At 42.8% G+C, this 23,999-nt stretch overlaps 1 protein-coding gene across 3 annotated transcripts in view; it reads right to left on the bottom strand.

Moving 5' to 3' along the window:
• The window catches only part of LOC149158608 (uncharacterized), a 259,349-nt gene that overhangs the window by 51,180 nt on the left and 184,170 nt on the right, over positions 1-23,999 (bottom strand). For all 3 annotated transcript variants that reach the window (XM_089436273.1, XM_089436272.1, XM_089436271.1), the window contains exons 7-8: positions 16,888-16,986; positions 16,629-16,697 (exon numbers count right to left, since the gene is read on the bottom strand). In XM_089436273.1, the coding sequence (XP_089292399.1) occupies positions 16,629-16,697; positions 16,888-16,986 (168 nt within the window). The remainder of the gene's footprint in view (positions 1-16,628; positions 16,698-16,887; positions 16,987-23,999) is intronic.

The following is a 23,999-nucleotide window of genomic DNA, read 5'->3' as shown; positions in this document are numbered from 1 at the left end:
TGTTTTTTTTGGACAGGTTGTTGCTATTTGATCTTCATGACCTCCTCTTTGTTGTTTCTTCTGGAAGCATTCAACAACTGTAACAATGTTTTTGATGGTGTGGGGTTCTTTCTACGAAAGACTGTTGTATGCTTGTCCTTTTGGTACTTTTGTAATCTTTTGAAGGGGCAGTGGCTATTAGAGTCTGGATCACTGAAAGCCTGGAGGCTTAGCCAATGTATACTTTGCTTTCTAACTAGAAATATGAAGTATAAAGATTTGTTTTTCCTTGGAAAACAAAAACATATCTTAACTTCAAAACTAACAGATTACAAATGAGACTGCTATGCTCGCAAGAAGTATGACAAACAATACAATGCAATAACTTGAAAATGCATGGATGGAAGCTTCAATTTACAATTTTTTCACCTTTGCAGCCTCTTTATCCGTGGCCTGGGAAGGGAGGCAGACTTTTTGGGTCGACTCCCGATTATAAGGAAAAAATCGGGATTTTTTCCTTTGTGAAAAAGTCGCCAAAAAGTCGGGGGATTAAATCATTTAGTTGAAAAAATCGTGTTTTTAGGATTAAATCGGGATTTTTTCCAGACTTTTTCCACACTGGTTGGAATCCCAAATGGAGATTATAAGAGGTGGATGGGTAGATGGAGAAACACACCAATATTGTGAGTTCTTTGGCAAACTGAGTTACCCAGTTGCCGAGATCAAGCAAGGAAGAGAAGTTCGAGCCAGAAGGGGCGTTGCAGTAGCAACAGCAAGTCCCTTGGTAGATCAAGCTACCCAGTTGCAGAGATCGAGCAAGGAGAGAAGTTCGAGCCCGAAAGGACACGGGTGTAGCTGCAGGAGTAGTTGCAACAGTAACACTAGTGCAGATACTCAGTGATCTGGGCAGTTTGATTTTCTAGTGCAGGTGATTCAGCAGGAGAAATCGATCCAATAGATCGAGTAGCAGGTGGCAAAGGGGCAGCATAACAGTCTTCTGTAGGAGTTTCCAATTCCAGAGAGTCAGAAAGGGGAGGCCAAAATTTATCTCCAGGTGGTTGTGCAGGGGCAACGCAGAGCCTCATTTCAGTAGTTCGATTTAACTAAGGGGAAGCTCGTTTTCAACTCCAGAGGTTGGGAAGATTTTCCAGAGTGTCGAAGAGACAGCTTCCCAATCAGCGGCAAGCAAGACAGCTTGATATGCAGGAGTTTTGAGCTAAGCTTGAGAGGGTCTACACCAGGGTGACGCAGGGCCTGTGTAGAGCAAGGTGGATGACTTGCTTTTCAGAGGAAGTAAGGTGTCGGGATTGCTTGGAGAGAGGGTAAAATCCCTCAGTATATTTTTGCCAGTATTTCTCTTGGATAGAATCGTCAGTTTGGCGACATTCTATTGTACTCGGAATTTTTGATGTCGCATATTAATAAAACCTCACTGGTGCACTGGTTTTCCCACATTGGGTTTTTCCATGGACATTTGTCCAAAAATAACTGTCATAATTTTTGTGTGTGTGCTAGCGTTTCTTAGTTTCTAGCATTTTTATTTAGGCAAAGTTTATTTCTTTTTTTGTGAAGAAATTGCAGAGTGATTAATTTGATATTAATCAGGAAATTAATAAACTGAATAATTAGATAAGAGAATTAATTCCAGTTGCTACATTTCAAGGAATTTTCACATGGTATCAGAGGATATTTAACAGACGGGAAGCTCAAAAGCAGAAGAGGAAAATTTTGTTGTTCAGGGGGACAGCACGACAAAATTTCAAGGGTTGCGTAGTGCCTAGCTAGGCAGTGTGAATTGTTGGACAAGGGTTCTAGTTTCAGCTGCAGGGTGGCAGAAAATTCGATTTGTCCAGGATAGTGATTCCAACAGGCAGAGGTGTTAGTTTTTGTAGCACCAAAGGTGTTCTAGTCTCGAAACTTTGTGGAGAGGCTAAAACACATGAGATATCCAAAACCCAAAAATTGTTTATGGAAATTCCACCTAGAGATGACTCAATTAGATTATTAGCCGAGTTTTAAATATTTCCCAAGTCTAAACTTAGAGAATATGGTTAACAATCAGTATTAATTGAGATAAGGCCAGTATTCTCAAAAAACACACACGGATCGACAAGGAGTTAATCTAGGCCCTTGATTAAGTTCTAATCTTGGTCGTTGGTGTTCCAACAGAGGATTATAAGAAGAAATCGATGCATAGATGGAGAACACACTTGAGACACTTGTGAGAACCACAGAGAGTTCAATTTTCCAAAGAACCAGCAGTGCTGGGAGAGTTCGAGCTTCAGTAAGGATTCTCCAAAACCCAAAATCGTTTTTGGAAATTCCACCTAGAGATGGATCAATTAAATTAATTGCCCATAATTAAATAATTCCTAAGTCTGCCTTAGGAAAAATGGTTAATTGATAGTAATTATTGAAAAATGTAAGAATTCTCAAGAAATTCACACGGATCGACTTGGAGATTATCTCAGCCATAGATTAAGTTTTAATCTTGGCCATTGGAATCCCAACTGGAGATTATAAGAGGAGGTTGCTGGGTAGATGGAGAAACACATCGGCAGTGCAAGTTCCTTGGCAAATTGAGCTACCCAATTGCATATATCAAGCAAGGGAGAGAAGTCCGGGCCAGAAGGGGCGCTGCAGTAGCAGCAGAGTAGCAACAGCAAGTCCCATGGCAGATCGAGCTACCCAATTGCAGAGATCGAGCGGGCAGAGAAGTTCGAGCCAAAAAGTACGCAAGTGTAGCTGCAGGAGTAGTCACAAAAGTACTAGTAACACTAGCCCAGATACTCAGTGATTTGGGTAGTTTGTTTTCCATTGCAGGTGATTCAACAGAAAAATCGAGCCAGTAGATCGAGTGGCAAGTGGCAGAGGGGCAACATAACAGTATTCCGGAGGAGTTTCCAGTTCCAGAGAGTCAAAAATGGGAGGCCGAAATTTATCTCCAGGAGGCTGCACAGGCGCAGTGCATAGCCTCATTTGAGCAGTTCGATTTAGTTGAGGAGAAGCTTGTTTTCAGTTCCAGAGGCCTGGAAGATTTTCCAAAGTGTTGGAGAGATAGCGTCCCAGTCAACAGCAAGCAGGACAACTTCATTTGCAAGAGTTTCGAGCTGAGCGTGAGAGGGTTTGCGCTAGGGTGACACAGGGCCTACATAGAGTAGGGTCGATGGCTTTCTTTTCAAAGGCAGTCAGGTGTTAGGATTGCTTGGATAGAGGGTAAAATCCCTCAGTATATTTTTGCGAGTATTTCTCTTGGATAGAGTCACCAGTTTGGCAACATTCTATTGTACTCAGAATTTTTGTTGCTACATAATAATTAAAAACCTCACTGTTGCACCGATTTTCCCACATTGGGTTTTTCCAGGGACATTTTTCCAAATATAACAATGCAAAAAAAAATTTTGCTAGCATTTCTTAGTTTCCAACATTTTTGTTTCCACCGCGTTTATTTTATTTTGTGAAGAAATTGCAGTGTGATTAATTCGACATTAATTAGAAAATTAATAAATTGAATAATCGGTTAGGAGAATTAATTCCAGTCGCTGCATTTCAAGGAATTTTCACAGAAACCACTGGAACGATGAGAGGTTGGCCCAGTTGAGGAGGGTGACAGACCAAATCCATCCTCATCCTTCTAGCAGAGACACTAGACATGCACAGGCCGTGGGGGTGCATCCATCTACACCATGTGGGGAAAGTCGACAGAATTAGGGCAAAAAATCTCCTCAAAAGGAGTAGACAGGATAGGGACAGTGAGAGGGTAAGACCAAGAGGCACTTTTGCTAGTGCAGACCTAGCTTTAGATATCATGAGATTGAGGAGGAGGTTGAGCATGAGGCTGACGACACGTAGGGTTGTGAGGAGCACGTAGATATACCAAGCATGACATAAGAATCACTGTTGTTAGAGATTCCTTTGATATCTCTAACTGACACCTTGAGGGAAAGAGTAGAGCATACACCCATAGGTCCATCCATTGACAAGGTGCCAAGAGATATATCCACCATTGATGAGGTGCTAAGAGATACAGTGGTATTAGGTGATGGCCTCCACAGCAATTTAATCAGTTCTAGACTGACATTCTAACATTGAAAAGGAAGGCCACGATAGTGCGAGAGGCCATTCTGTAGCAAAACGAGGAGCTGGAGGGCATGAGAGCAGTTTGTGCCGAGTCAGCAGCCAAACTGACTCACATTGGGGAATGGTTGGATCCCTAATGGCACAGCTAGAGTGCACATTAGAGCATTGGAGCAACCCTCTTCAAACATACATAGATGGGGCTTGTAGCACATGTTGGTGAGAGGGAGGCGATGTCCCCTAGACAAATTTTATGTGACAATCAAATTAGTGAGATGAGACGACATGAGTTGCATGTTGATTTCTAGTAGCATCGGATGTGCTCTAAGCCTCAAAATTTGTAGGGAGGCTTGGACACATGTATTCCACAATACCTAGAAATCGTTTTGGGAAATTCCACCCAGAGACAGTTTTATTAAAATAATTAATTATTTTTAATGGGTGCCAAAGTCTAAGTAGGAAATTAAAATAATTAAAGGGTATTAATCTAACTATGGGTGAAACTTCTAGAAGAAGACGAGGATCAAGCCACAATGATCTGAGCCATCGATTAGGATCTAATTTGGGCAGTTGATTCTCAACAGAAGGATTATAAGAGGAGGCTTGAGGGGTATTTGGAAGACACATTGAGTGGAGATCAGAAGATTGAATTTCTGAAGCACAGCGGTTGCCGCGAAGAGAATTCATAGTGATCTTTTGCAGTGAGGGGCATGGATAGTACCGGTTGGAGATTTCTCCTGATCCGAGAATACTCAACAGAGAAGGCAAAGAGAGATCCAACAGAGGCAGCGCAGAGCCAGAGAGGTTGATGCAGAGCCACACAGAGGCAGCGCAGAAGCCCAGAGAGGATCCGTAAATTTGTTAGAGAATTGATTTTCAGAGCCACAAACCAAGGTCAGACTAGAAGGGCAGAAGTCGAAGTCTCAGAGGCAAATCGATCAGTCAGGAGGAGTGACACAGGGCCTGCGCAGGGATTGCGTAGAGACTGCGGAGAGGTAGCTAGGGGCTGGCCATTCAGTGGTTGGATCAACCAAGATTTCCAGTGATAGTGTGAGGTAATCCCACTCATCTCTCTCTCAGTAATATTCTTTGTACTGGATAGCCAACATGGCATCCAGAGATTGTATTCAGAATTTCTACTCCATAATAATAAAACCCTGAGCTGCTGCACCAGTTTCCCACATTGGGATTTTCTGCAGACATTGGTCCAAAAATAACTGTGTAGATGTGTTGTGTATTTCTTTCTTGTTTAGTTTCTTGTTTCCGCATTTTATTTAAATGGTGAAGGTTGTAGTGTATTAGTTTCAGTGTTTACTATAGGAAACAGTAAATAAATTTGTTTAGTAATTAACAAATAAAAGAAACGTAATCAATTGCTGTAGTAGAAATTTGGGCTTCCAAATTTTCACATGGTATCAGAGTTGTAGGTGAAACGAGAGAACAGAGCCGGAAGAGCCCAGTGCTGAAGGAAGAAGGGAAGTCGAAATGCTACATAGGCAGTAAATCGAATCCCCAGAGGATTTGCGCAATCCAGGCCAAGAGGGAAAGATCTTCGTGGAAAATATCTCTCTAACTGAGTTGACAGAGAGGTAGGATTTCCAGATCGAAATTTATCAGTGGCAAAAGGAGCAGTGCATTAGCTTCAGCGAAGATGGGTTTCTAGTGTGACAATTTCTGCAAGCAGTTGCTGGGCAGAAACACGTCAGAAGGAAGAAGAGAGACACCTGAGGGAATTTCTTCCTTGGAGAATTCCCAACCAGGGAATTCGAATTCTCATTTGTTGAGCAGCAACAAGGGGCAACAGATCTACTGACTCCAGCAGAGAGTCCGTAGTCTAGCCCAGCAGTAGCATAGAGGAGAGAGGATGTCATTCGACTTTTTCGATTGGCAAAGATGGCAGCTAGTGGATTGCGAGATCAGGATCGGTTAGATGGTGCATCCAACTATGTGATTTGGAAGGCAAGGATGTCATGCCTTTTGGATAAACATTTTCTCAAGATCTACATCGACAGTGTGATAGTTGAGCCCTCGGATCTAGATCCGCTCAAAAAGTATAAGGGAGAGATGGAAAAGGCCAAGGAGATGATCCTCAATGGAGTGAGGGATCATATAGTGTGTCACATTGCTGGCAAGGATACTACTCGACAGATGTGGGAAGCATTGGCCACGTTATACCAAGGAACTTCCGAGCAGCGGAAGACGAACTTGGAGTAGAAAATGAGATCCATGCAGATGCGGAAGGGGGAATGCATTGATTTGTTCCTTACGAAGATTTAGGAGATCCGAGACTCGTCGGCAACTGTGGGGTCAACACCTCAGCCTACCGAGATGGTGAGGCTGGCCCTAAACTTAGTTTTAGAAGAGCGGCAAGTATTTGTCCAGAGAATCCTGGGCAGGGAGAAATTGCCAGACTGGGAATGAATGTGGGCCGCTCTTCAACAAGAAGAGTTGAGGAGAGACTTGGTCAAGTGTAAACTTGATGGTAGCAGCAGCAGTGGGACGAAGCCAAAGGAGGTGGATGAGAATGTAGCCCTCGCATCTTAGGGATTGCCCCCTGGAAATCCCTGGCACAAGTCACAGCCTCCTGCAAAGTAGTGGGTCTGCGGGATTTCACCAATCCACGCAATGGCTCAAGCAAGCCCTCTACAAATGTGTACACCCTCCTAGCATCGGACAAATCTGGCACCATGACTAAGACCCTCAAAAACTCTGATATATATTGCTCTGGATGGCCAGTCTGCCTAAGCTGGGTCAGCTCTCTGAAATGAGCCTCTAGGTCCCTCCTATCAAAATGCTCCACCACTCTCTGTGTAAAGTCCTCATAAGAGGTCACATTGGCATGCCCTAGTGTGGTCAAGCCATGAAACCACCAATCGTGTGCCTCTCCCTCCAAGTGCAAGGTAGCCATTTTGATGGCTTCCACCTTTGTCATCCGATTAAGCTAGAAATAGGTATCCAACTTCTCCACCCAAGCTCGAGTTGTGCACTTGGTAGATCCATCATACGTGGGAAAATACATCCTCCCAATGGTACGCTGCAACTCTGAACTCTGTGTGCTAGATCCCCCACTGTACCTGCCCTTCTCGTTCTGCTTGAGCTGGCAGTAATCCCTGAAGGACAAGGTTGCTTTGAAATCTTCCCCCATGGACTGCCATTCTCTGAAATAATCTCCCATGGGCATCTGATCATCTGACCCACCCTGCTCACTAGGTGTTGAGGGTAGAAAGGTAGGCAACATGGTCCTGGTTGGCCCACTAAAAGTTGGTCGCTGAGTGGTTGGTGATGGGTGGCCGTGCTGTTGTGAGGCCCCTGAAGTCTCCCAAAATAGGAACTCACGATGGATGCCCTTATGCCTATTTTGTTGCTTGATTTCCTCCAACATCTTAGGGCTTTCAAGAGGCTATCAAATGCTTCTTCCTCCTTGTTCTTTGGCTCCCCCATATTTGCCACTACTACTTCCTTCAAATGTGCCTCAGTATCAGGTGTAATCCCCAACTCCCTCTCCCTGCTCCAGTGCCTCTGCCTTCGGCAAGTAACATTCTACCTATCCTCCTTGTTCATAGGAAAGATCCCCCATAGCTAAGCCAAGATCTGAGCTTTGATACCACTGTAATGTTCCTAATTAGGAAAAACAGTGATATGCAAAGAAAAATAATACATGCAAGCACAAAATTCAAACAAATCAGTGAACGCCCATGAGACCACCAAAAATACCATCCAATTGAGCCATTTTATTAAATATATGAAGCAAGAGTATAATGGTGTGGAAGGAATGCACTTGGGCTTGCCTCAATGGCAAGCACGAAAAGACCCAGGTGAGAAAACACAATGCCTAAATGAGAGAGTGAGCTACTCCAAATATGCCCTGCACTGCCCCAGAAAACTGCACTATCTGCTCGAAAGATACTAGTGAAAGACCCACTGTTAAATTATGGTATCTTCTATGCTTAGAGCAATTTACTTATCTTTCTTATTATATCCACAAATTAGCAATCACATGTACATAAGTGGAGATAGAACATCAAACGATCAACAGAAAACAAGCCAAGACAAGAGACACAAGATGTGGCAGCTAGCCAGGGACAAACCCCAATACGGGGAAACCCTTTGATCAAATCTTCTTTTATCTTCAATAATTCAGCAGAGAGAAATAGTACAAAAGTCTGATTTATATCAGCAACAGCAAACCCTAGATCAACGGCGTCAGCATTAGCGGCATCAACATCATCGGCATCACCAGCGTCAGCATTATCGGCATCACCGGCGTCAGCATCATCGGCATCACCAGCAGCAATCACTGGCATCAACATCATCAGCATCACTAGCATCAGCATCATCGGCACCAGCCCTAAACTAGGGCAGACAATATCTTGCAAACCAACCGTAGGATCAGCTTCATTCCTTCACCAAAAAATGCGGCCTTCTGAGGAGAGTCAGTTCCACCTACAACGCAGTTTTGATAGAGTCTGATGGTCAACGCTGGTCAGACTTCTGATCTACAGTTGCAGCCCTAAATTCTGCATCCTTCCTTCCACACGTGTGAGAGAAGAGTCCCTTTCTGCGCAGTAGGAGAAGAGCCTCTTTTCTGCGCAGGAGAGAGAGAGAGAGAGAGATGTGATGAGATGTGTGTGTCCAAATGAGGAAAAGACCTCCTATATTTATATACAAATATTGATGATCAATAGATGCGTTTGTTGGGCTTCTGAGCCTACATGAGTTGCTGGTCGGCTTGATAATTATTCCATAATCAAAATAAATTCATATCTCCATAAATACTTATCGGAATCGGATGATCTTTAGATCAATCCTACACCTCTCGACGAGAGGAATCTAGGAAAAATATTATCAGCCATGAATAAGGTGACCCACATGGAGTTTGGCCCTAGTTGCCAATTTTAACACTCCCTCTCAACTAGGGAGAACTTCATCAGCAATTCATCTGTCTGTCGCTACTATTCATCCATCAAATGCACTGCCCTGTATAGCTTGACCCCTGCTCTGCTCTGCTCTATTCTGCCTTGTGCTGATCTGCTCTGCTCTTGCTCTGTTCTGCTCTGCTCGAATTATGAAGAAGAAGTGATCGAGGATGTATCATACCATCCTCCACTGACTCAAAGTCAATCTCAGAGTGTGTACCACTGGTCCCAGACCAATCCTCAACTGACCCGAAGTCAATGTTATAGTGGGTACAATTCCTATCACTGGTCCCAGACCAGTATCATTGATCCCAGATCAATGAAGGTCATCCTAACATAGGGAGTACAGTAGATACAACAATGCGTCCATCGGTACTACTATGGTCCCTATCCTCATTTTCCTGCTCATTGATCAGAGGAGAGGTACTTCCCATGAGTCCCAAACTGCATGGGTAGGATGCCTCGATAGGAGAACTAATCATTCTGTCCATAGGAGAGCGAATCATCCTGTTCAGTGGATGCCACAGAGAACTAATCATCCCGGCCCAGAGGAAAGCGAATCATCCTATTCCACAATCGCAATGGAGAACACATCATCCAAGCCTCATAGGAGAACAAATCATCTTGCTACACAATCGTCATGGAGAACACATCATCCAGACCTCACAGGAGAACCAATCATCCTGCTACACAATCGTCATGGAGAACACATCATCCAGACCTCACAGGAGAACTAATCATCCTGCTACACAATCGTCATGGAGAACACATCATCCAGACCTCAAAGGAGAACTAATCATCCTGCTACACAATCGTCATGGAGAACACATCATCCAGACCTCATAGGAGAACTAATCATCCTGCTACATAGTCGCCACTAGGTATCACAGGGAAAGTTTTGATTCTTTTACCCCGTAAACGTACACCACCAGGGGATGGTGAGTCACCTTGTGGTCATATGTTGCTCCAAGAAGTACCCCCCCAAAGCTCCAAGAGTTCCATACATCATACAGGACCCTCATCAGAGGGTTTCTGAACGACACCAAGTTGTTCTTGGAAAGTCAAAAATTTCACCTTTCCTAGGGGCTTTGTCAAAATGTCGACGACCTATACATTTGTACCGATATGTTGGAGCCTTATAGCTCCCCGCTGCACCATATCTTGAATATAGTGGTACCTGATATCGATATGCTTGGAGCGATCATTCTCTGATAAACGAATCCCACTCTGGTTATCACACAAGATCACAGTGGTATCCAATGTAAATCCAAACAGCTCACTGAAGAGCTTTCGTAACCAGACTGCCTCACGGTGACCATGCTAGCAGCAATATACTCTGCCTTGACGATGCTCAAAGCCACCGACTTCTGCTTCCTGCTCATCCAGGATATCAAAGCAGATCCCAAGGATAAATAGCACCCGAAAGTGCTCTTACGATCCACCACACTGCCTGCCCAATTAGCATCAGTGTATCCAAGTAGTCTCACATCTCTGGCAATGTATCTTAACCCATAAGTAATTGTGCCACGAAGATATCTCAACAAATTCTTCGCACCAATCCAATGTATGTGGTGAGGTTCAACCATATGTTGACTCAACGTGTTGACTGCGAAGCATATATCTGGACGAGAGTTCACTAAGAACATTAATGCTCCGATGAGTTGACGATACTCAGTAGTATTTTGTAAAGTAGGTCCAACAGCGCTGTCGCTTAACTTCTTAAATTCAAGCTCCATCGGGGTAGTTACAAGCTTGCAGTCCACCAAACCGAATCTTTCCAATATCTTCACCACATATTTTCCTTGAGATAGGAGAATTTCCCTTGGCTTCTGCCAGAATTCCAAGTCCTAGGAAATCCGAAATAGTACATCAGTCCTAGGTCCTTCATTTCAAATTTAGAAGCCAACTCCCTCTTACATTTGTGAATGAGAGGGTCTGCACCTGTTAGAAAGAGGTCGTCAACATACAACACCAGTGTGAGAGGTTTGTCATCTTCAACCTTAAAGTAAAGGTTGGGATCGACTTCACTCCCAATGAATTCCAGCTTCATCAAGTAGCTATCGATCCTCTCATACCATGCTCGGCGTGCTTGCTTCAGCCTGTAGAGGGCCTTCTTCAACCTGCACACATGATATTTTCGATCATAAATCTCAAATCCTTCGGGTTGCTCCACGTAGACCTCTTCTTTGATCAAACCATGCAAGAACACGATCTTAACATCCATCTGATGTAGTTTCCATCCTTGTGAAGCCGCAAGGGCTATGATCGAGCGAATGGTGGTATATCTGGCAACAGGTGCAAATATCTCGTCATACTCTTCTTCTTTTGGTTCCCTGGTGTCAGCTTCTTGAGAGCTCCTCACTGTAGGAAGATTGTTCACCTTGCTGAGAGCCATATCTTCGTCAGAGGTGACATCATTACTAATCACGACTTCCCTTTGATCGGCTACATAGATTCTATAGCCCTTAGTATTTTCACTATAGCCCACGAAGATTCCTTTCTTTCCAGATGCACCCAATTTATTCCTTTTCTCTTTCATCACATGAAAATATACAGGGCTTCCAAAAATTCTAAAATGAGATATATCAGGTTTCTTACTGGCGAACATTTCTTCAGGAGTCTTGGAACCCAATGCTTGATGAGGGCATTGGTTTTGTACATATATGGCGGTGTTTGCAGTTTCAGCCCATAGAAACTTCGAAATTCTTTGATCATGGAGCATGGCACGGACAGCTTCCACAATCGTACAGTTCTTCCTTTCCGCCACACCATTCTGTTCAGGAGTATATGGTGTAGTAGTCTCCCTCTTAATGCCAGCCTCTTTACAAAAGTCATGAAACTCGTTAGATTCATATTCAGTCCCATTATCAATCCTTAAGATCTTCATCTTCTTTTCGGTTTGATTCTTGATCAAGGCTTTTAAGTGTCGAAACCAAGAGAACACTTCATTCTTCCTTTTTGAGAAGTATATCCAATTCTTTCGAGAATAGTCATCTGTAAAAGTAAGGTAATATGAATATCCTCCCAAGGAGTTCACAGGCATCATACTAGCTATGTTTCCAACTGTAATATATCGGAGGTCTTGCTTTGGCTTGAGGGGAATGGTCCCCTTTTGAGCTTTCCTTCGGCACATCCCAGACATACACCTTCTTTCTCTACTCGGAATTCGGGCATCCCTGTCACCCTTTGTCTTACATCAAGTAGAGCTTTATAATGAAGGTGGGTAAACCTTCGATACCAAAGTTCGGACTGAAGAGATGTGTCACAAGACATGACGCCTAGCGGACTTCCACCAACCTGATATAATGAATCAACTCGAAACCCAAGAGTAAAGGCATCTTTAACATTATTTTTCCATACATGTACCTTGCCATCGCTGAAGGTCACCTTGTAGCCTTTGTCTTCCATTGTCGAGATGGACACCAGGTTCTTTTTGAGGTCAGGTACATATAATACATCCTGTAAGTGGATCGTATTACCTTGATTCAATTTAAGAGAGACATTGCCTACACCTTTCACGGGATATTTCATATTATCTCCAAGGACAATTTCCAGGTTAGTTTCTTTCTCTATCAGATTATGGAGAACTTCTTTGTAACCAGTGAAGTGCCTTGAGGCACCACTATCAATAAGCCAATTTCCCAGCGAGTCCGAAGGAGCAGAGGTAGATAGAGCAGCTGGTAGATAATATTCATCCTGTTTATTGTCAACAGTGTTAGATTCATACCTGGAATTTCTAGCCTTCTTGAATGGAGGCCACAAAGCGCTTGTCGATAGAGTCCCGGATGATCTTCTTTGTTTTGACTTCACCGGTTTTCCATTTGTTCCTAGCAACAGTGGGTGCATTTGATGGAGGCTCAACAATATTGCCTCTCACATGGTCCAACACTCCTTGATCTTCTAAGGTTAGATCGAGAGACATCTTCCATCTGTGATAGTCAGACTTCTCATGGAACTTGTCTTCGGCAAGGAAGAGTGTTGAGGACCCCATAGTTCTTTTAGGATAGCCTTGCCGATATTCTCTTTGGTGATTGCTCTTACTCTTGCTCAGGCTTTGTCTTCACCTCACCTCTGATACCATGTTAAATTATGGTATGTTCTATGCTTAGAGCAGTTTACTTATCTTTCTTATTATATCCATAGATTAGCAATCACATGTACATAAGTAAAGTGCAGATAGAACATTAAACGATCGACAGAAAACAAGACAAGACAAGAGACACAAGATGTGGCAGCTAGCCAGGGACAAACCCCAATATGGGGAAACCCTTTGATCAAATCTTCTTTTATCTTCAATAATTCAGCAGAGAGAAATAGTACAAAAGTCTGATTTATATCAACAGCAGCAAACCCTAGATCAGCGGCATCAGCATCATCGGCATCAACGTCATCGACATCACTGGCATCAGCATCATTGGCATCACCGGCATCAGCATCATCGACATCACCAGCATCAACATCATCGGCATCAACGGCATCAGCATCATTGGCATCACCGGCATCAACATCATCGGCATCAGTGGCATCAGCCCTAAACTAGGGCAGACAATATCTTGCAAACTGACTGTCGGATCGGCTTGATTCCTTCACCAAAAAATGCGGCCTTCTGAGGAGAGTCAGTTCCACCTACAACGCAATTCTGAGAGAGTTTGATGGTCAACGCTGGTCAAACTTCCGATCTGCAGTTGCAGCCCTAAATTCTGCGTCCTTCCTTCCACACGTGTGAGAGAAGAGTCCCTTTCTGCGCAGTAGGAGAAGAGCCTCTTTTCTGCGCAGGAGAGAGAGAGAGATGTGATGAGATGTGTGTGTCCAAATGAGGAAAAGACCTCCTGTATTTATATACAAATGTTGATGATGAATAGATGCGTCTGTTGGGCTTCTGAGCCTACATGAGTTGCTGGTCGGCTTGATAATTATTCCATAATCAAAATAAATTCATATCTCCATAAATACTTATCGGAATCAGAAGATCTTTAGATCAACCCTACACCCCTCATGAGAGGAATCTAGGAAAAATATTATCAGCCATGAATAAGGTGACCCACATGGAGTTTGGCCCTAGTTGCCAATTTTAACACCCACCTCCAATGCTCAGAAAATTCTGCAAAATTAGCCTCAAGCTCCTCTCAAATAACCCACCAAAATCCAGAAAGGGTTTGGTCTAGTTTTGACCTCCAAAATTTGGCCCCAATTACCACATCCTCCTCAACTGGCTGGGAAATACGGCCTATCTGTAATTCCCTTGAAAAAGCCCTCCAATCACTCCCAAAATGTTGAGTTTCACCACCCCAAAGATTCCCTCAAGTCTCCTAGCAAAAATCCAGCTCCCAAACCTTTTCCCCAATCTCCCACGTGTGCCCAGGAAATGGCTTCTGCGCAGGCCCTAGGTGAGTGAACTTCACTCTGCCTTCAAACAGCAATCCCCTAGCCCCAAACTCCTCCACTAGCTCAGTTTTCCCCTGGAGCAACTATGCAAAATCTCTCCCGAAAAACACCTCTTGGAAGATAGCTGAAATGGGCAGTACGTGGTCCTCTACTGCGTCCTCCTGGAGTACGCACTGGCTGAGAGAAGGTTGTACGATGTGCTCTGAAACTCCTCCAATCTCCCCTCCAAATTGGTACAATCTTACCTCCCTAGGGTGGCACTCATAGTCCACCGAAAGAAGGGTGAGCTATCCCCTTGGAAAGCTCTGCGCTAAACAACATTGTGACCCAGCTAAGCAGCTCGAGCAACAAGAGAAATGTGTAATTGACAAAAGGCCCCAAAAGTTGCTAAGCTCCTTCTATTTATAATTTTTGAGCTGCCTTCCCATGTGGGCCCCTCCATCAAGCTTTTCGACCCCCTTCCTTGGCAAATCGAACTCCCTTCTAAGGAAATGCATATTTCGAGTGGTTGTGACCCCCACATCCCATCAGTACAAAGATTTTTGGCCTCCCTTTTCCTAAGTCTTAGCCTAAAATTTCGTGAGTCCCATAGAAAACAAAATTGCCAAAATTGTGATAATAAAGTCAAGGAGAATTATTCTATGAAGGGACATTACACTTGGAGCCTAATTTCTGGTGTCTCTTGTCTATTGTGCATATGATCTCTAATTTTTGTTTTTGAATGGTAATTGCTTGATGAATAAGAAAAGAAAAATAAAAGAAGAACAATAAATAAATTCACAAGTAACTATCATGTTGAGAAATTCCCCCCTGCATTGGAATTTCAACAGCACAATGAGATGAGAAGACAAAGTTTTCGAGACTTACACTAAGCAAAATAAAATAACAACACTCTCTAGGAAATTAGTGCGGAAGATGGGAGAACAACTATAATATTCAAGCATATTAAAGACCTAGGGGTCTTCCATTTTAAAACCATTTTTCAAAGAGACTAAAAGATACTATATGCTAGAGATTATTAAGCTGGTTGCTTACTTCCCAAGCTTCACTAACAAATAAGCCAACGAAGAGCTTATATCTGAATTAACCAAGCCTAAGTTAAAAATTTGTGGTGGCCTCCTTCCAAAAATATAGTATTTTTGGACAAGATGGTTGGCAGTTTTAGTTGTTTTCTTAATGATTTTCTAGAGGAAGATATGTTGAAATTACTTGAAGAATCAAGGATGTCAAGACAAGTCCCTAGATCCATTAAATCTACCTTCATAGGTCTGATCCCCAAAAGAGATGGCCCTTATCTTTTGAAGAGTTCAAACCTATCTCTCTATGTAATGGCCTATACAAAAGAATTTTGAAATTCATTGCAAAAAGATTGAAAGGGGATTTTTCTGATTCTATTTCAGAGAACAATTTAGTTTTCTAGAAAATAAAGAAATCAATTATACTCTTGGGGTTGTCTAAGACTCCCCTGACCTAGCAAAAGCCAAAAAATTGCAAGCTATGGTGATTAAGATTGATCTTTTAAAAGCTCTTCATAGGGTAAATTGGTTGCATATTCATTTAATCTCATCCAAATTAGGTGCAATGTTCCATTTATCAATTAGATAATGTGATGTCTCAATTATGGTTCCTTTTTGGTCATGATCAATGAAATCTGCCTCAAGCTTTTCTAAGCCTCCTAGAGGTCTTCAACAACGCTTTCCTTTGTACCCTCTATTATTCTTCATTGTAGCAAAAAGTCCACATAGGATGGGAATGAAAACAATAGGAGTAAATATATCAAAGATATCAAGATTGTGAGGCTCTTGACTTTATACCATTTGCTTTTTGTGGATGATATTTTGATGTTTAAGAATGGCACCCTAACAGAAGCTCTAAAATACAAATAAATTCATGTTTGCTGATTTATCATACTCGATAACATAGATTATTTTTTTTACAGGTTTTATATCAAGTTTTGTATGCATTTTAGGGTTTGGAATTTTCTTTTTGTCACTCTTTCTTTATCTCTTTATCACTAATTCATAATCTTCAGCCATGTTTAGATACATGAAAGACAAAAGAAAAGCATTTCCATTTTACTGCTAAACACATACAAAAACAAAAAACTATTAGGAAACACCGTAGAACTATTTTTTTAGCATTTTTATTCTATGAAGAGGTCAAGAAACATTTACAGGAACAGGAATATTCCTCTCCCCATATAAATATTTTCAAGGGGGGTTTCCTATAACTTAGTTTTGCGATGTGAAAAATAATATTCTGCATACTTACTGTTGTAGTTGGTTGGCAACGCCAACCGAGTTTGTTCTCCGGGCAACCGAATGATAATCCCCCCATGCCCTAAAAGCAATACATGTAAACAACGTTAAAATGTGGTTTATAAATTAATTGCATAGAACATATGCTACACAATCCATACAGATCTACATGATAGGTATAAAAGTTTAATGTAATCATTTTCTAATTGTCTACCTTATAACTAATGTCAAATTTCATAAGCATGGATGTTAAATTTAACTAAGACCTATACCTTTTCCAGCAAGAAACATGAGATCCCTTTTGTCTTGTGAACTCCAGTACGAGCCATAACCAAATACAAGTCACTAGCACCACCTCCACTGATAAATGCCTATGTAAGAGTCACATGTTAAAAGTTTTACTAAAACCTTATGAAGAAAATAATGTTGGTAACTTCTATACTAAAGAGCATGATAAAATCATTGTTTAATGTAGACATAATGATTTCTTTAAAAAATCACAATATTGTGCAAAATTACGAATAAAACATGTATTTGAAATTTTCAAAAAGAAGAGTAAAGTTGTTGAATGAAACAGAGAAGTTGAAAGGTTTAACCTGTCAACTAGGATTGTGAGTGGAAAGGGCTTGCATTTGTATTTAAAGGGATACAAAAGCTTGTCACTGAAAAGTTACAAAAGCTTGTTGTAGAAGTTCTAGGGAGACATCTTTACAACACTTGGCCTCCACCAACAATTCTTGCAAGGTCATATTTTTCAAATGGTCAATCCTTCCATGCAAAAGCTTTGAGAAAACATTTGCATTTCTCCTTGGTATTAATCCCATCACCAAACTCCCTATATTTCCAAAATGGAATCAACATCTTTGACATGTTGATGGAAGATAAATGCAACCCAAGGGAAAAAATAGACTCCCAATATGTCCAAAACAGTGTTGATAACATTGGCATTGGCAAACTATTGGCGAGGGTATACAAAACATTTTTTTGCAAACATAGACTAAAAAATCAGCAAACCACGGAAAACATTAAAAAATACAAAATATATCAACTTTTTCAAAATCAGCAAACCACGGAAAACACTAAAAAATACAAAATATATCAACTTTTTCAAAATCAGAAAAAATCTCCAACAATCGCTCAAGGAAAAAATTGTGATTTTTTCAGGCCACAAAATCAGCGATCTTATCAACACTGGAAAATGGATCCAAAGTATTTGACATGTCAATGGAAGATAAATGCAGCTCAAAAAAAATTAAAATATTTCATAACCATGAATGTGTGAAAAAACAAATCAGACCATGAAATTAAACCATAATCTACAAAAAAATATATGACCAACCTAAAACAAAAGCCAATATGACACAATTCAGAAGTCTTCAAAAATAATTCCTATCCTTATTGCATAAATCTGCCAAAAAACCAATGCAAAAACATACCTAGTGTTACCCCTACTGTTGCATGAGAGATAAACATGAATTTTTGTGGGTTGGTGTTACCCTTCTTTTAGCAAGGGTACTTTAGAACATTTTGGCCACCCCATATAACCCCAAGGGATGTTCCTTATAACCCTGTACAGCCATGTGGGTGTGAATCTTAGATCCCTGTTGCTGTGAATGGCCACGACTACTTTTGGTTTTGTTTATTTTATGGTATGTCTTCCTTTGTGGCACTACTGATTTCCCCCTAATGGATGGTAACTCCCTGCCTTGATGGGTATTCTTACACCCTGGGATGGTGTTGCAGGCATTTTAGAATAGACACTACTAGGACTCATGGTTTAAGGGAGCACTTACATCATAAAGCCTTGTAAGGGTGATCACCATATGTACTTTTCCTCGATGATATCCCTTATGATCCTGGCGCAACCCCCTACCCCACATGTGCCATATGTCATTATGTAGTTTGCATTCCCCTTTGGCCTTGGCTCTGCATCCTGATAGTCTCACAGTTCCCAAAGCATTTGCGCCTCCTAAGGCATCATGCTATGTCTTTTGAGGCAAAGAGGGTGTCCATTTGATTGTTTATGCCTAGATGAACCACTTGTCTTTCGACGCAGTAAAAATGCCCTCACAAATCTCTAGTTATAGCAATGCACCCTATTACCACAAAATCTACCAAGCCTTGGAGAGGGAAACCCTACAACATAAAAAGCTAGACTAAGTGCTAATAATGGGCAATTCCCAGTTGTCACCACAACCAAGGCCCCCTTGTTCTTTACGTATTTTCACCAATGGACCACCTATAAAGGTATTCTAATGTTAAGGTATAAGGTGATAGGTTAGAATCTCCTAATAAAGACTCAAATTTGAGGTATGAGACTTCACTAAGAAGCAATGTGCTTTCTAGGAGAGCTAAGAAGAAAATGAACAAAACCTAGGGTTTGTTGATTTTGCTTGAGCACTAGAGTTCCCAAGGTCAAGGCGATGGAGAGAAAAGGCTTCTTAAGATATACTTCAACAAGTACAAATTTCATACAACCTTCAAGGAAGCCCTCAAGCGAGGAAGAGAAAGCTAGGGTTTCCCTCTTAGGGGAAGAGATTTTATGGAGGAAAACTTATGTGGATTCCCACCAAGTTTATAGGTCAAGTAGCCAAGACCCTCCACTTGATGTTTAGACTTTCAAGCCTCCACAAGGCCTCTCCCCTAGAATTTGCCTCTAAGCCCTAGTTTTGCCAACCTAGCATTAAAAGGGCCTAAATTTCAAGAGATAGATTTATGGATGAGATGTGAGAATGATCACCAAAGACTTGGACAAGTTCCTTGTCCTTTAGGCATATGGATTCAAGGATGCTTTAGATAGGCTAAATTTATTTCCAAGAGGCCGAAAATTGATGCCCTAGGTATCAATTTCCAGCAATTACCCACTTCTAAGGAAAATGGAGTTTGATGGAAAGTTATAAGAATTCCTCCACTAGGAACATGTTACCTACCACCTGTGGGTAGTGTCCATAGGTGAAATTTTTTCTCCTAGATGATCCTTAGTCGGCAGCCACTAGCCACCAGATAGCTCAATGTGCCACTTTCTCTGCCACCTGAACCAGCCATGTGGTCCCTCACCCATCTGTTATGATTGTATGTTTGAAGGTGGGCCTCTCGACCCCGAAGGTATGCCTTTTCATTGGAATAGTTGAGTCATTTTGTTTATTTATCGTGGATGCTTTTGGTAATAGATTCATGCAAGGATTCAGCGGAAAGAGTGGACTAGCTCTATACTCTTGTCTAGTCTGCCCGGTTTGGTGGTTAGCCTTGTATCCTAGTCCCGTAGCATCTCCTTTACTAGCCATTAGCTTTAGGGTTGGCACTACAAAGGAAATCTCGATTTTGGTTGCATGGCCTCGCTTCCCGACACCATATATATCACTTCCCTCCACTCAATTTAACCCCATTGATCATTTTCCCATCTGGGTCCACATTTTTCCACTGGGTCCACAAAGCATCATCCTTCCTTTCCCCTTGTCCACACTTTGGGTCGGGCGTAGAACGATGCCCCGGAGGTTGATGCAGCTAAAAGAAAAAGAAAAGGCATAATTTGGCCACTCTCAACAGGAAATGTACCACAAAATGCAAAACATTGCCGGGACATAAAAATTTAGCACGTGGGCAAAAGCCAAACATCAGCTCTACCCGTAATCTATGGCCATCACTCTAGTTCCTATGGGCCCTAGATGAGCACCCTCCACATTAAGGAGCCCATGGTTGTCCCAACCCCTGGTGCACAATAAACTGTCCCACCTTAAAGGGGGGTATCCATTGCTTAATCCTACACATCATGCTCTCGTCCCTTGGAGCCCCGGGCAGTAATGAAGAAAAATCAATCAAAGGCAAAAAGCATATGAAGGAGGGTTGAAAAACAAAGGTTGGGTAGCTCATGTAGCACGATTTTCTCCCTCCTACATTCATATACCCAAGTGTGAGCTTCCCTCATTATAGCTACCCTTGTACCATGGTATGTGGCTTGGAGCCTTTCCTAATCCCCACTTCATGCCATCATTTTATCACATGCCACCTACCACTTGATGGATGTACCATGGACATGTCACCCCCTTTAAAGGTTGAAAACACCTAATAAGGTTCCTGGTTAACCACCTGTATTGAGCTTGGAGACACCTATACATGCCAAAGCCCACTATGGAAGGGCATGCCACCATGAAGTGTCCAATTGTTTCCATGATTTGTAAGCTCTTTTACTTGATTATTCTAATGATTTGTTGTATTGGAGGGCAAGGGGACGCATTGGATCTTATGCAAGATTGTAGGTGGGTCTCCATTTGGAGTTTAGTCTATTGATTTGGGGTGGCATCAGATGTGCTCTAGCCATGAAATTGGTGGAGAGGTTGGGGCACATGAGATATCCAATACCCAAAAAAGGTTTGGGCAAATTCTAAACAGTTTGAGAAATATTAAAATAATTAATATTTTTTATGGAGTCCCTAAGTCTAAACTTAGGAAAATTAAAATATTAATGTGGATTAATATAAAACTGTGTTAGAATGGTCCAAAAGACATGGATCAAGTCAGATCTAATCTTAGCCGTTGATTAGGGACTTAATCTCGGTCGTTGATAACTTGATATGTCAACGAGAAAAGTATAAGAGGGGGCTTGAGGGTCACTTGGAGAGTACACCAGAGTGATCAGTCATTCTATTCTCTAAAGCGGGGTTTGCTAAGAGAGATAAAATTAGTGATCAGACTTGCAGCTGAGGGGCATTGAGTACAAAGAGATAGAGAGGCAGGGATAGTGTCGGGACAGCAGCGCAGTAGCTGGGGAGAGTGACGCAGTAGCAGCCAGAGCTCATGCAGGGCCACGCAGAGGCAACCGGGAGCTATGCAGAGCTTTAGAGAGGCCAGCGTTGCTGACGCAAAGAACCAAAAAGCTAACGCAGGGCCTCCTAAGGCTGATGCAAACCATTCAGGGTGACGCAGGGCCAGCGCTGGGCAGAGAGAGGCTAACGCAATCCAGGAAAGCAGACGTTGGGGTTTCTGGGGCAGATTGGAGCTGAAGAGCTACCGGAAGGTGTTTCCGGGGTTTCAGTCAGGATATTTGTCTCAAACTGAGAGGTATTACTGCCAAGGAAATTCTCTGTTGGGTAGGCCGGATTTGGCACCCAGATTGTACTCTGATATTGCTTAATAAGAAAACCCTCAAATAGATGCATCGGTTTTCCCACATTAGGTTTTTCCTGGGACATTGGTCCAAAAATTACGGTGTCATTTGGTGTGATTGTTTCTGTTTCCTTCAGTTGTTGATCTGTAATATGTTGAGCATGCACTAGTGTTTATTTTCAGTATTTACATTGTAAATAACTTGTTAAGTAATGGAACAAGTAGGTAGGAATAAATCAGATAAAGTGCATGGAGGGTTTCTAACTATGTAGACTTAAAAAACTTCAACATGGTATCAGAGCGTGATTGCAGATCACAGGAGAACTGAGGACATCATTAGAGTGGAGCAATAGCAACAGAAAACAGTTGTCCCGAGGTGATAGAAGTTGTTTCTAACAGAGCAACAACAAGGGAAGGGTGATGCAGTGCCTGCGTCATCAAGGGTGAGCCAGGAAGGGGCAGCGTAAAGGCTAAAGAAGGCAAGGGGAGCCTCACGCAGAGGCACGCAGAAGCTAGGAGGGCTGATGCAGTTGGCTAAGGAGGTCGGGTTGTTGGTGCCAGGTTTGCGCAGAGCCTAGGAGCTCTCACCTTCAGGTTGTTGGGGTTTAGAAGGCTGTGGGAACATTGCAGAGTGGAGCTGGTGAGGTACTGTAGTCAGAACAGTACCTGACAGGGCAAGGTCAAGAGGAGGGAGTTGCTACCGAGGGTTTCTAGCCGAGAAACCGGGATCAGTGGTGCGGTTGCACAGACAATCAGAGTAGGGGGCATCTCAACATCGGTAAAAGGATTTCCAAAAGGGAAATCGAGACTAAGAGGGAGTCAGATCGAGAATTTCCAGAAGGGAAGTAGAAGAGCATCATGGCACTACACAGAGTAACAGACCAGGACAGACTGGACGGAGCGTCAAACTTTGCAGTCTGGAAGGCCAGAATCTTATCCTTACTTGATAGAAATCATGTCAAGAAATTCGCCTTGAAGGTTATAGCTATCCCAGTCGACCCCAATGATAACAACAAGTACGAGGAGGCAATGGCGAGGGCCAAGAGAATCATCCTTGACGGGGTCAAGGACCATGTAGTACCACACATTGCCAAGAAGGAAACGGTGTATGAGATGTGGGAGGCCCTCAAGAAATTGTACCAGCATACTTCTGTGCAGAGAAGAATGTTACTAGAGTATCAGTTGAGGTCGTATCAGATGAAGAGGGGAGAACCGGTTGACACCTTCCTCGGAGGATTGAATGAGATCCGAGATCAGTTGATTGCTATAGAAGCCACGTTGGATCAGGAATTGACGGAGAGGACATCCCTGAATGCTGTCTTAGAAGACTGGGAGGTATTTGTCCAGAGTATACTAGGCAGAGGGACACTTCCACCTTGGGATGAGATGTGGGTTGCTCTTCGTCAAGAAGAGATCATACGGCAGTCAAAGACGGGTAGTAGCAGCATGGGGATCAAAGTCAAGCAAGAGGAGGAAGATGTTGCCCTAGCATCTGAGGGAAAGCAGGAGAACCGGAAGAAGAAGGATCTCTCCAAGATCAAGTGCTTCCACTGTGGGGAGCTGGGTCATTATGCAACCTAGTGTCCAAGGAAGAAGAGTAAGGGAGAGTCTTCTAAGACTAAGGCAGCGCCAACAAGGGCAGAGAAGGAAGTGTTGACAGACGATAATTGTGCCATGAGTGCACACGCACCACTTGAGCGGAAGTGGGGAGACATTGAGTTGTAATCAGGTGGACTACAGGCGATGAGGGGCAAGATCCTCGAGGTACCCAGCCTCTTAGATTAGACCTTGCTATGCGAGCCCCAAAGAGGAGTAGCAGGACTGGCTGAGTCGGATAGAGATGGATGCAGATGAAGCAGTAGAGAGAGCTACAGTGCAGGAGTCCCGAGACAACACGAGGTTAGCAGGTTGCAACAGTGCGAGAGGCACGGGAGCGTTGCACCAATGCAGGATGGCACAGAAAGGTGCGAACGGTGTGAGATGCAAGGAGTTGTTGCAGCAACGCAGAGGTCAGAAAGGGAGCACTTGTCAGCGGCAGAGCGAGCTTCAGCGTCAGCAGGGTCTCTAGCCCAACAGAGAGGTCAGAGTTGGGAGATCAGTTACTTACTTCTCAGTAACTGAGTTGCAGTGCAGCAGTGTGCAACACGATGCAACATAATGAGAAGAGGTGCAGTGCGGATGCAGTGTTGGGAGAAAGGACCAGCAGCAGGACAGATGCAGAGGGAGTTGTCGTACAGATGCAGAAGTGGCAATGGCAGAACCATGGACAGTAGTACGAGAT

Source organism: Pinus tabuliformis, chromosome 5_2 (genome assembly GCF_031772625.1).
Source record: "Pinus tabuliformis cultivar Carrire ecotype Pingquan chromosome 5_2, CPIR1, whole genome shotgun sequence".
Taxonomy (NCBI): Eukaryota; Viridiplantae; Streptophyta; class Pinopsida; order Pinales; family Pinaceae; genus Pinus; species Pinus tabuliformis.
Note: the sequence above shows the minus strand (reverse complement) of the source record. Positions and strands in the feature narration are given on the sequence as shown.